This window comes from Fragaria vesca, linkage group LG5, assembly GCF_000184155.1.
Source record: "Fragaria vesca subsp. vesca linkage group LG5, FraVesHawaii_1.0, whole genome shotgun sequence".
Classification (NCBI taxonomy): Eukaryota; Viridiplantae; Streptophyta; class Magnoliopsida; order Rosales; family Rosaceae; genus Fragaria; species Fragaria vesca.
In genome coordinates, this window is record NC_020495.1 from 21,238,105 (window position 1) to 21,251,469 (window position 13,365).

At 36.0% G+C, this 13,365-nt stretch overlaps 1 protein-coding gene across 1 annotated transcript; it reads right to left on the bottom strand.

The window, feature by feature from the left end:
• Window positions 1–457: 457 nt before the first annotated feature.
• LOC101300545 (mediator of RNA polymerase II transcription subunit 34-like) lies at window positions 458–12,575 on the bottom strand. Its single transcript, XM_004301627.1, has 20 exons — window positions 12,500–12,575; window positions 11,678–11,895; window positions 10,298–10,444; window positions 10,005–10,220; window positions 9,264–9,368; window positions 8,343–8,447; window positions 8,150–8,272; window positions 7,569–7,657; window positions 6,037–6,073; window positions 5,895–5,928; window positions 5,592–5,644; window positions 5,443–5,520; window positions 5,293–5,358; window positions 4,912–4,978; window positions 4,763–4,816; window positions 3,579–3,686; window positions 2,744–2,808; window positions 2,147–2,225; window positions 909–1,126; window positions 458–646 (listed from the first exon to the last, which is right to left on the bottom strand). The coding sequence occupies exons 1-20, from the start codon at window positions 12,573–12,575 to the stop codon at window positions 458–460; spliced, it is 2,127 nt and encodes a 708-aa protein (XP_004301675.1).
• Window positions 12,576–13,365: the final 790 nt, after the last annotated feature.

A 13,365-nucleotide genomic window follows, 5' to 3' on the forward strand; every position in this document is an offset into this window, starting at 1 on the left:
CCAAAGAAAATAGTTTGGTTAAACCAATTATTACCCTGCGAACTTTAAACTTTTAAAGTCAGTTTCAGTTCTGTAAACTTTGAGCCAAATAAAGGTCGTAGGTTTGTCGAAAGAATAGAGTAATCAAATGGGCAAGGTGCAGGTGTCCTCATACGTAACATGCGTAGGCATGAAGGAAACACATAATAACAAGTATATGAACAGATACATGAAATGAGATACTATGAAAAGCCATAAGGTCAAAGTTTATTTGAAAAAGAGAAAAAATAAAAATAAAAATAAATTGATGTTCTCAATTCTCATATGATAAAATGACTATAATTGTATCCCTTTTCGTCAAAAATATAGTATACTGTATACACAAGGTGTCACCTACTCATTCTCAAGGAAAAAAAGCAGTCACCTACTCAAAAGTCAAACCTGAGTTCCTACAAAAGAAGGATTAGAAATGACCCCATCATGATTCATCATCGCTACTCTCTATAAGAAGCGGCTCTGTGTTCTTTAGCCTTTTTGAGGATCTTCTTTCAGTTTCTTGTTCTTCTTTATCCTCAACAGGCTGCTTTGCATCTGCATACATACTCACTTGTTCAAGGATTCTACTTCCATATTTCTCCGTCTTGACTTTCCCAATGATCTTCTCCAACTGCTACGAGATCAGATATGTTTTAGGTTACGCTAGACTGCTGACATGTGTATAGCAAGGCACATATAATGCAAGTACGAGTTCAGCATACAGTACAATGCACACCAATTTGTGCTTATTGTACGGCACAAATTGCACGCAATTTCAAATTTCATTGCTCCATGTCAGCATATATATGAATATGATTTGAACATTATCTTGACAACTCTATTAGGAACAAGCTCAGACGAACAAGCTGACATACCGTGAATTTAGGACTAACCTGTTCCATTGAATTTGGCTTCTGGTCATCTATCATGCTGATTTGTTGAGTAGACAGAACAGAATGAGGGAATATCCCTCCATGATCTGAAGAGAGTTCCTTCCGCAGCTCATCAAGCTTTTGTTCCAGACATGAAGATGCACGACTCCGTTTGACTGATCTTACCCCAGCTACTTTCTTCTGTCCGGTAGACATTTCAAGTTTAACACTGCTTCTCCCTAAATGCGAAATGACCAGGGAATGACACCAGTTAGATCTTAACTATAAAACAAGCCAAAACTAGTCATAGAACTTCTTTTCTAGAATATACGGGTTTCTGTAATTTATGGCCACTGGAAAGAAGAAATATAGGGTTAACTTGTATAAGAACTCTTTTTCTTTGCTCTGTGGATTCACTGGATTGGGACCATATTTTCAATGCAGAGGATTGAACGAGCTGTCATAAACAAACATATAATGGGACCAGGTAGAAGGAATCATCATACATACTTTTCTTAACATGTAGTAAGACCTTTAACACCAATATTACAGGGTATGGAACTTACCTAGGTGGTCCATAACACTAGATTCCATATCCAAAGTGAGTTAGATTTTTATTTTCAAGGAGTTAGTCTTTTTCCATACTATCAATGACATGGCTACCTCTCAATTATCAATGAAATATAGAGATAACTAGAAGGAATTAAAGAATACTTGGTTGCATATGCATGTGCATTTCAAGATATTGTTGTTATCTGTGTACTAAAGGGTGTAATTACCAAATGGTTAATTTGATGCATTTTCGGGCGTCCACCTGACATGCCTTAAACAGATAAAGGTTAGTTTTGACAACAACAGAACTAGAATTCAGTCATATTATGAAGGAAGCAATATAATTTCCCAGTGTCAATACCATATTCAGCAGGTAACGGCATTTTTGCCAAACTCAACAACATAACTGAGACAATTCTAAAAGCTTAAGACTGAACTATTTACTGTAGATTTACTTCGAAAAAGGACAAGAACAGTACATGCAACTCTTGGCTGTCAATGGAAACTTTAAGATTAGCATGGTCACTTGACGTCAGGGTTATCCTAAAACTAAAGCATGACACACACACACACACTTAAGCTTGTGGCCTTCAGAGTACATAGCTTTGGAAATGTAAACAATAGTCATAGAACAAATAAAAATAAGCATAAAATAATAAAATAAAATAGAATAAAATCTTTTCAAAAAAAGATAAAACAGTTCTTACCTTGCAGTACCTGCTTTGCCAAAGGTCCTAATGTTACATATGCATTTGTGGAATAAGCTGTGTGCTGAAATTCTTCTTTCTACATCAACAACACAATGATTACCTATGGCATACCGGAACTGACCATAATATAAAAACGTTAAATGGTTAACCAACAGCGAAATGCTTAAGCAGGTCCACAGATTTCATCAGCATAAAATAATCAGGAGCAAGTCTTTATCTAAAACCATTCAACTATTTAATATAATTTGGAACACTCTTATCATTTATGGTCATTGAGGGAGAGGATAGAATAAATTTTAAAAATTGGAAATATCCAGCAAGGAAGGGACCAGTACAATAAAATTGGTAGTAAGGTTTGAAGTTTACATGTTTAATTAATATTATTTGCTGAGGTAAGAAAGATATTTTTTGGAAAGTTGGAAACAATTCAGAAACTTTACAGGAAACCAGGATATTTATTCATTTGTTATTTTTAAATGATAAATAAGGGCCCACACTTTTTGAATATAATATTATCATATTGCAAGGGAGTAACCAGCTAAATGAATTCACGGAAACATGCAACTTTTTTAAAGGCCCAAGAATCCTTCTTACCAGAACTCGACCTAATATAAGCTGAATGACAAGCTGCTCTATTTCCTCTCGCTTCAGCTCTGAACCTGAGTTATTAATATATCAATGATAAGTTTGCAATCCATAATCAACAGCATGAGAGTACTGGTCCGAAAGAACTCTGAAAGGTATTGATATCCTCCAATCATGTTATTCATATCATTGACACCAACCCAGACAGAGAGACTCTTAAAGACACTGATACACTACAATATTCCCAGACTTGGCTATTCAAAGACCTGAAAAGAACCAAATTAGGGTTACCAAATACTAGGAACACGTTATAGATATTGGAAAAAGATAACACAAAGAAAAACCACCACAGACCTTATGCACACCACTTCGTCTGTCAATCAAATTACTTCCATCAAATCTAAAGATCTAATAATCAACAGTCAAGCTTTCTGTCACTCAATATCCTGTATATATAATTCAACAAATGGATGCCATGAACAAAACAACAGTATGAAGTTCTAGCATCTCCATACTTGTCTTGTTTTATTTTTATATTTTTGCATCCAAATAAACCATTAAACACAACCATATGGTCCATACCCTTCAGTAAAGCACAACCCCGCACAAACCTCCTATCACAAACTTGCTTTCCAATTTCTTGAAGAAGCAATTTTTTTTTTTTTTTTTACTCATTTAATATCACTTGTATGCGGGAAGTTGCTCAACATATTGAACAAGTATTTACAACATCAAATAGCAACATTACATTGATATGTATGGGTGTCTCGGTGCTCTTGAGGTTTATGAAAATAAGAGTAAATCATCCAAGACCAAAAAATAGAAAGGCAAGCCACAAACATACCTACTTCCTTGTGCTTTATCTTAATCTTATCAACCAATTGTAACACTGTCAACCTCTGTTCATTTTCTTGCACATCTTTCAGCAAAGTAACCATAAGCTTAGCATGACCTGCAAGACATTTAAAAACTTACTTTAATTTCAACTGATTTTATACATGAATCATTTTTAACGAAACCCCAACAAGATAAGAAGACAATAAAAAAGACAACTGATAAGTATAAGATTTGAAGAGGATGCTCATATATGGTTTACTGTATGAAGGAAAGAAGACGAAGAAGAATACATGAAACTAGACTCTAGAATGCTAATATATAAGTCTTCAACAATTATATGGCATTGCCATGTCAAACATAAGGATAAGCAGAAGCTTGAATGGTATTAGCTCGATTAACTAGTAAATATGTAGAGAAGCATTCATGTTGTTCCTAATGTATATATCTCCCATAGCTGAATGAACAAGCATACTTCAATGTACAATAGAGGAATATAAATTGATCCTCACTCCATACCTCACATTTGAGCAATAAAAATAAGCTGTTCAACATCCCAAATTTTAACAGATTGTTTGGCATATCGCTTTTTCTTTTTCTTTTTTTTTTTTGAATAAAGGGATAGTGCTGCTGCCCTCAAGCCTATACTATTATAATGAAACGTGCAACTTTACACTCAACTTGCATCGAGAAGATTTCATGTGGAAGTTAATGACTACTGTTCTCTTCAAAGGTATAGCACGCTTGGATGTTTAAAAGTCCCTCTTATGGTTGATTAATTTGCTATTTTCTACATAGATCATTACAGTTTATCCCTATATCATAAACAGTATGTTTGTTCTCTGTTCCGTTCATGAAATCTCTTTATCATTATTTTCTAAAGATATAACCTTCTATAAGTTAGCAACGTATGAACAATTGTCTTTCCCTCTTAAATTACTATCCCTCTGTCTTCACTTTATAACCAACTAAAAGATGTCCTGCATTTTGCAAAGCAGCAATTATCAATACATCAAAGTTGCGTATTGCTATAATGGATGAATTTTAGTATGGTACAAAGTGTGCAGGAAAAAGAAAAGAAAAGAAGGCAAAGATCAAAACCGGATAAAGAAATGAAGCAATACAAATCTCATTAAAAATGAATAGGCAACTGATAAAGCATTATACTGTCAAAGAGAGCTCAAAGAAACATACGAGAGACGTCTACTTCTTTAACCTCATTTGAAAATGCACAGTTGTCACACATCCCTGAAATTTCGTTGATTGCAGTCATAGACTTAGAAATTAATAATATTAACCAAACAAATGTGCATATACAGTATTAACCAATAAAACAACTGTACCATTACAGTCCTGTAATGGCTCAGCAAAATGACGAAAGAAGGAGCTACGACGGCATTGTCTTTTTGACTGAAATAGAAAAGATCAAGAGTTAACCACATTTCTCACAAATGTATTTGGGTTAAGGCTAGAATGTTAAAAAAATTATATAACTAGGAATAAAAACACAGGTCTAAACAAATATCACAAGTAAACTGATAACTTTCGAGTTGTGTTAGGGTTCACCCTACTCCACAGTAAGCTTCATGGTTAAGGTTTGGGTTGGGCTAACTCTTAGATACAATAAACATGGCCCGACAAAACCCCGCTAAATACAACCTGTTGTGAAGTCTAGTTTAAGTGGACCCCGACACTAGATATGAAGCTTATAATTCGGTCATTACCTGACAATAGCGTACAATGTCATAAAGGTTCTGCAGTCCGCAGTTTTCATAGAAGACCATTGAACTCTGCTCAGAGGAAGGTCATACATGTACATTACGCAATGTTTCAGGAATTTTACATGGAAAAGGTGCGATGATTAAAAACAGCACCTGCCTAGGCATGTCAGCAGGCCGAAAGTAAAGCAGGCATTGAGAAGGGAGTCCATCTCGTCCGGCACGGCCACTTTCCTGCAGTAAAGAAGGTTAGAAAACGGATAAAACTCAACAAGCATGTAAGCTTAGCTGGAACGGCACAAAACCTGGTAGTATGTTTCCATTGATTTACTTAGGCTGTGATGGATAACGAACCTGACTACAAGCAGTAACAAAATTGTTAAACAAATAAAAATGAAACTGTCAGGCCTATTAGGGACTCACCAGGTTAAGAATAAAAAAAAGAATTCAGAGGTCTTATTAGAATATGTAGAGTATATACATGGACATAAGATAAGATTAGTTTGGAATACATGGACTCACCAATTACGGTCACAATACTTTTAAACTAGCAAAACATACTTGGAGACAAACTGAAACACATAGTGGACGACGTGAAAAATACTAACCATCAGGTTTGTTGATTCCCATACCAAATGCTACCTGGAATAATGGAATGCATATGTAAACTTGGGTTAAAGAAGATAGATCACCAAAGGAAAAGAACTTTTTGAAAGAAAAGGGTCAGTGAAACTGTGCAAGCAAACATACAGTGCCAATGATGACTTGTAGTTTGCTCTTGCTCCACCTGTTCATCAACAAAAGGGGATTGGCATATTATAACAACAAAAAGTATGCACTCCCACACAATAATGCATGATTGGATTATTTGGCAACACATAATCGAATTAAATAACTCCAATAGAAGACAAAGGTATCTAAACTTCCAAGAAGATTATACTAATTGCTCAGAGCCTCAGACTAGACATCAAGGGTGATGATTGCATTTATATAGGTTGCCTTGAAAAATCAGTGCAGGACATATAATTACTGATAGGAACTTCAGTACCAGCAGTCAAAATAGTAACTATTTTATAAAAAATCAAGGGGAGTGAAATTTACACTCCCTATTTTACAATCAACACTACCACCTTTCCTTTTTGGGTAAAGTTTTCACAAACAGACAAAACACATGTCACTAGAGACAAAATTTAAATTACCAAAAGAGGAAAGTGGGAGTGTGGATTGTAAAATTGGGAGTGTAAATTTCAGTTCCCAAAATCAAAACTTAGAAATAACAAGTTTAAAGTTAATTATATAAAACCAACACGCTAAAGAAACAAAAATAAATATCAAAGCATTATGTTCTCTGGTTTTAAATTATATTTGCAAGCTAGCAACGAGATCAGACATTTTCAAAAAGTCGAGAATTACAAGGAAAGGGAACTTGCAGTTGGTTGCAGTAAATATTGGTGGAAAGAAATCAACCTATCTAGGACAAAATTAGAGGAAGATAAGAGTAGGTGAAACAAGAAGCAGTGTCTTCTTTACAAATTTTAATTTATACATGAACAACTGCATCAAACAGTTACATTTATTAACTTTCTAGTACTTTAAACCAAAGTAAAATATACCAAGCTCAAAGCGTCTTATTTTTCACAGTGGGCCAATTAAGAGAAAGATTCATAAGCCTTCCACTTTCAACACATGATCTAGGAATGCCAATCAACATGGTGTGTTTAACCTTAGAGACAGCACTTTGTATCTCACCATGTATTCTGTAATTACTTCATAGGGTACCAAAACCAAAAACAAAACTTCATCTATATGGATCTAAGGTTATTGATCTTCTAGACAACAACACCTTTGCTATGACATTTGACAAAAGTATGATGGGTCAGAAGTCCTGTGTTCTCAAAGAATGGCTTTCGTAGGGATCAGACAAATAAGTCATATTAACGCAAGGACTAGTTTAGAAAGCATGCGAACAAGATACACTCAAACACATAAGTGAAAGATATAGCAATCTGAAAACTGTGAAAAAAATAACGTACATATCATCAAGGTTTCAATTCCATCTATACTAACTCGTTTCAAGAAATGAACTAAAAAATCGCATCCAGAATATCAAGAAATATGACGAAGTGGTTAAATGCAAGATAATCTTTAGCTACCAGCCTACCATAAATATTTGTGCAAGACTGCCCCCAAAACATTGACAATTATGTAATTCCATGAAGCCACTAATCAAATCATAAAAATATATTATGCAAATCATCACAACAATTGTTCAATGTCTTTACCGCATATGAACATTTTCACGCGCATTGACGTCCATATCTGCATGATAATGATGAGCTGATATTCCCCTCTCCCGCAAATCCTTTGCAACCTAACATTCAAAATGTAGAAGTAGTAAATCTCTAATCATCGCCACAAACTGAAATCTCTAATCATCAACCACAAACGGAAAAATTTGATGCTACAGCCTAAGAGAATGAGTATGCTATGAATTTATATTTATAGGTGGTTAGATGCAAAAAACTAGTCTTTTCCTTGGTAAAAGATAAAATACAAAACTTTACCCAGCCACTGTCAAGTGGGTTGTATTTTACAAATCTAAAATAATTCAACGTACTTTTGAAATTTCTTAAACTACAATCACTTCAGGAATTTGAAAAATTTATCTGATCATTTTCAGCAATTTTGGAAATGATATCATTTTCCATGCCTAACTTCCCCGCCAAAAAGGAGACCACCAATTTCCATTTATATCCAAATGTCTCCTGATCTATGCACTTGTATTACATGCAAACTATCTGTGACAATTGATGATAAGGAACTAACAATGGGAAAGAAAAAAAAACAAACAAATAACACAGACCTGTTCACATTCTTTTCTAGAGAAGCAATATACGATGCCAGATTCCTTGTCTGTATAAGAGTCTCGAATGAATTCTGCGATTTCATCAACCACCACTTTGCCAACTGAAGACTTCTCTCGTACCTACGGGATAAGGAATTATGGCCACAGCTCTTAAAGTGCAAAGCCAGAAACTATAGACAAGCAAGCACACCATATAGAATAGATTTGGCCTGTTGACTGTGCTGACAAACTTCACACATCTTGGAATGTGGAGCATCTCCATCAGATCACTTTGGACTTTCTGGGTAGCGGTTGCCTGAAAATAGACAACAGTAGCAGTCAAATCAACATGAACCTCAGTCAGAAGCAAGCAAATGGATACTTGCATTCTTTTTATTTTTCTTCTAGCCAAGAAATAAAGGTGATATTTGCACCCAAAACTACCTCTTGTACTCCTGTTACTTTTACAAATTGAATTGATATAATGCCGCAAAAATTAAGGATTTGACTCTCATAATTGTAAATAGTAAATAAATAGTAAATTCTCCACGCATTATTGTGATGGATTCCGAGCCAGACCGAAATAGTAATACTATATAGTCCATGCATCCTTTTGCTTAAAATGTTCGTGTTAGATCTACATTTTTCAGTTATCCAATTCATAACAAAATCCAAATCAAACTTTGTCACTATTTCAGGGCTATGATAGCCAAATAGACAAAATTAAACTTGCTCGAACAACTCAGCCCTGAAAAGAGCTAATACGTGTCCATTGAAATTCGGGGTGCATATTGGTACAAAGAAAAGTCTAGCTACCGAAGTGAGACGATGGAAAAAAAAAGTTGGGCCAATAGCTACATTTTTCACTTTCATATTAGGAAATAGGACATCTTCTGCCACATCCTTTATCACTTCCTAATGGGTAGTTAGTCAAAACCAGCAGTAGACGGACCAACACATTTCAATCTTGCTCCTTACGTGGAACATAGGGCAGTTAATTTAAACCAATTAAAAAAAAAAAAAAAAAAATAAGGGAATTTATGTTAATTTGAGTTATAAAGATAACTGGAGAGCATGAAGCTTTCCTCCCTTTAGAGATCATAAAAAGTAAAGTTTTAGATAAGGGACATACAGTCAAAGCAATCACAGGGACATTGGGAAACTGAGTCTTCAGGATACCAAGATTTTTGTAATCAGGTCGAAAGTCATGGCCCCATTGGCTGCAACAATGTGCCTCCTGCCAAACAACACATATATCAGAATTTAAGAAAGTTATGCAATTTCGAAAATGATTGTTAAAAGATAAGAGAGATCATGGATCATTAGGATGGTATTTGACATTCAGAGGGGAATAAAAAAATAATGTGCGTGCAATGGATAGGAAAGGAGGAAAAAATAGGCAGTAAAGGGCAAGGAACCCATCCTACTCAAATTGCAGCAAGTGGCACAAGGCCAAAAAGAATAATGAAAGAAAAAAAACATGTGTACCGCAATATTTGACAGCATGCAAGTCAATCATCCTAACTTAAAGCCCATTTAGGTACACTATGCAAAAAGTAGTTTACAGCACACAATATGACGTCAAAATTTGGCCATCAATTAAAACGTAAGCATGTATACAAAGTTATCATTAAGGAGGGTTCATTCATACGAGGTATTCATTACGATATGGTGGTCCTAATATTTATGGTACCTCAAGAGGATTCTACCCTGGTTCTTATACGGTAACCTCTCTTGAACTGGTCTTATATCATCCTTATAGGACTGCTTAGTACCAGATAAATTAATTTAGTATGGCTACTAAGAGGATAATGAAACTAATTTGCATATCTGATAACAAGGTATGAAGAGATTGTGAATGTGACATACTCACATCAATAGAAATTAGAGAGAGACGACCAGCATGATGGCACTTTTCAAGTTTTGACATAAACCTCTTACTCTTTGATATCTTTTCTGGCGTCACATACAATATTTTCAAATCTCCTTCACCCTTTTCGAGGGCCTTGTATATTATCTTCTCTTCCTCCTTACTTGTAGTTGATGTCAGCATATGAGCTGGAATGCCTAAAGCTTCCAAGCCCATCACCTGAAGTAATGGTTCCTGTCAGCAACCACAATGAAATACAAAATTTCCGGTGAATGAAGGACAGAATTCAAGAGAACCTGGTCCTGAATCAAAGAAAGCAGTGGGCTGACAACTAGAGCAACTCCATCACGAAGAATTGCTGGAAGCTGGTAACAGAGACTCTTGCCACCACCTGCAGCCATAATGACTAGAACATCTCTTCCACTCATGACTGCATTGATAATCTGAAACAATTATCCACTATTAGTAAGTCTCAAACAGAAAGGAGGAGAAACATCTTATAAGAACATTGTATTTACCTAAAGTAAAGGGCTGAACTACTGGAACTATCACAATGTTAAAACTACTCAAAGAACCAAGAGAAAGTGCAACAACATAAAATATAACATAACTAATATAGGATAATGATGAAGTACTCCCGACTGCCCTTCCAGAACTCGAACCAATGCCTGTGTTGTTTATCATTTAGGAAGAGTGAAGAGTTTTACACTAATAAGTAGTACTTGTACTGAATTAGTAAATCATATAATATATCAAATAGAAGTCCAGTTAATCAGTTATTCCCCCTGTTTTCTGAGATAATGAAAATTAACCAACAAGGGGTTAGTATTAGGGCTCATGGTTTACTCCCATGTGGTCTGCTAAAACCCCCTCAAGATACCTACCCAGCTATTTTCTAGAGTTTCCTCCCCTCTAAAGAAGGTGCAGTTCAGCAGGAGGCCCCAGTTTCAAGCGGGTTTGGGAGATTTTGGTATCTTGAAAAAGATACTGAAAATTAATGTGATAGTTACTTATCTTCCATTCAATTTTTTATTGATAGAGTAATGTAATATTAGCCTTTCATGACCCTGCATAAGAGCTAATATGGAATTGAGCCTCTCTACCAATTGGCAATTGGTTTTTGGTAAGCTCTTCTGAAAGGTATTGTATTCCCAATTGGACCATTACTTTCAACAAATAGGAAACAATACCTTTAACAAGAAAACAAAACAAAGTACAAAAGGACATCGACAAGCAGGCAAGCTACAAGTACAAACAAAGCACCTAGCAAAAATGCGTCAAACCAACTCCAAAAGAAATTAGCAAACTAACTATGAATATAAAATAACACCTGGCCAAAATCACATGAGTAGAATCACCTAAGTGATTAGACGACCATGCTACAAATCTAACTCTAACCCATTTAGAGAAACAGACAGAACAAATCAAGTTAGCAACCGTTTAAAGAACCAAATGTCATTCTACTCCTGGTCTCCCATTAACTGTCACAGAATATCGCGGGAGCCTGTCACACAATATCTGCCCCAAATAAGGTGATACTCAAGGGAGTGTGCATTAAGATCCATTTAATTTTGTGTCTTTTTTTAACCATTTATTTTTAATAGTCTACACTGTCATACCAAAAGATGTGACCAGACAAACAAGAAAAAGAAAACGAAGGCAACAATGGAAGTCACCTCTCGCTGATTTGCACGATATGTGGAGATGCCAAATACATTAAACCTAACATCATCAGCTCGAGAATCCCACTTGAATGATCCAGACCAGTCTTCTGCAGCTGTTGAAGCCCCAATAACAGGGGATCCGGAATCTTTGGATGCTTGCAGTAGAGCCTGCAGTTCAGATTGTCTTTCATATAACCTCTCTTGTTGGTCAAGCAATACTTTGATTTGCTCTGAAAAAAATAACAAAAAGAGGTCTAAGCATAAACCACAGCCATTTGAATATCCATTTGAATATATAGGATAAAATATGGAAGAGCATTCTATTTCAATCAACAAAAGTCCCATCAGATTTTGTATTAACATTTTCTTACTTCTAACTAAATTTTCAATCAGCAAATAGTGCCTGCATTGATGTACCAGAATATCTAAGTTATGTGAACTGAGAACCTAATACGAATTACAAGACGAATCAAATGAGCTGCAATGTAGCCAGCAAGACCCCGATTTTGCTGCAACCAATGATCACCCTATTATTGGGGAAATCACAATACCTCCCTAAATTCCTAAGACACTGAACAATTGCCCCTTCCAAAATTCATGACTCATTTTCGGAACACATCAACTAATCCACTCCTTGTACAATTGAACTTAAACATTTCTTATCATATGTACTACAGCCTTGATAATATCATTCAAACTTGACCTAGCTTCAAAAAAAGCTACGGTCTTTAACCAGAAAATTAGGTACGAGGTTAAGACTAGGAAATACACTAATACGATGAAACAGATAATAGCGTGTGAGAGGTAAAGAAGAAGAAGAAAAAAGAAAAGCACCTTGGACGGTTTGAATTTCAACCTCGACATTGAGCAGCTCTTCTTCTAATAAAGCCTCCTCCTCTTGGGTGTCCATGTCAAGTCCTTAAAAGCAAGCGACAGAGACGCTGGGAGAGTGCGCTATGTTGTTCAGTTTCCGCAGACAAGTTTTATAGTGAGGAGCTTGCAAATTAGGAAAAAGGGTTCCGGCTCAAATTGTGGGTTTTATAGGGGACGCTTTTTTGAGTTTTTTCTTTTCTTTTTTTCTGGTAATGACATAAATAAAAACAAAAACACTACAAAACAAAATCTCTAGTGATTTCTTCGTCTGACTGATCCAACTGGAAGTCTGGAACGTTCGTGTCACACCCCGGTTCTTAAGTTAATTTACGGTTATTGACTTTTAGGTTACTTTGGTTTTTACCATTTTGAGTAACTATTTACTATTTAAGGACCCTGGAGTTGACTTTTTGTAGAAAAAAAATTTTGGGAAAACTTTCTTTATGAAAGTCGTAGAGGATGTTAAACGGAGTTCGTGGACATGTGGCACGCTTAAAATGGAGTTGGTATGAAAAAGTTATTAGATAAAAGAGTAAATTTTTGAGATGGTAAAAAAGGGGGTAAAAGTTAGTTGGTTTTATTTATTTATTGGTTGGTGTTTAAGTTGGACCCGGTAGGTGTGGAGAAGCCCAACACCCACCCACACTCTCTCTCTCTCCCTCTTCCTTCTCTCTCTCCCGTGAACTCTTCCCGACCCGCCGGAGACCCAGCCTCCGTCCGCCGCCGTCCGGCCACCATAGACCACCGAACCAGCTCCGTTCGGACCCCCGTCATCTCCTCTCCTTACCTGGGTTAGTGGCCGAGCCGGCGACGCTGCCGGATAGGAG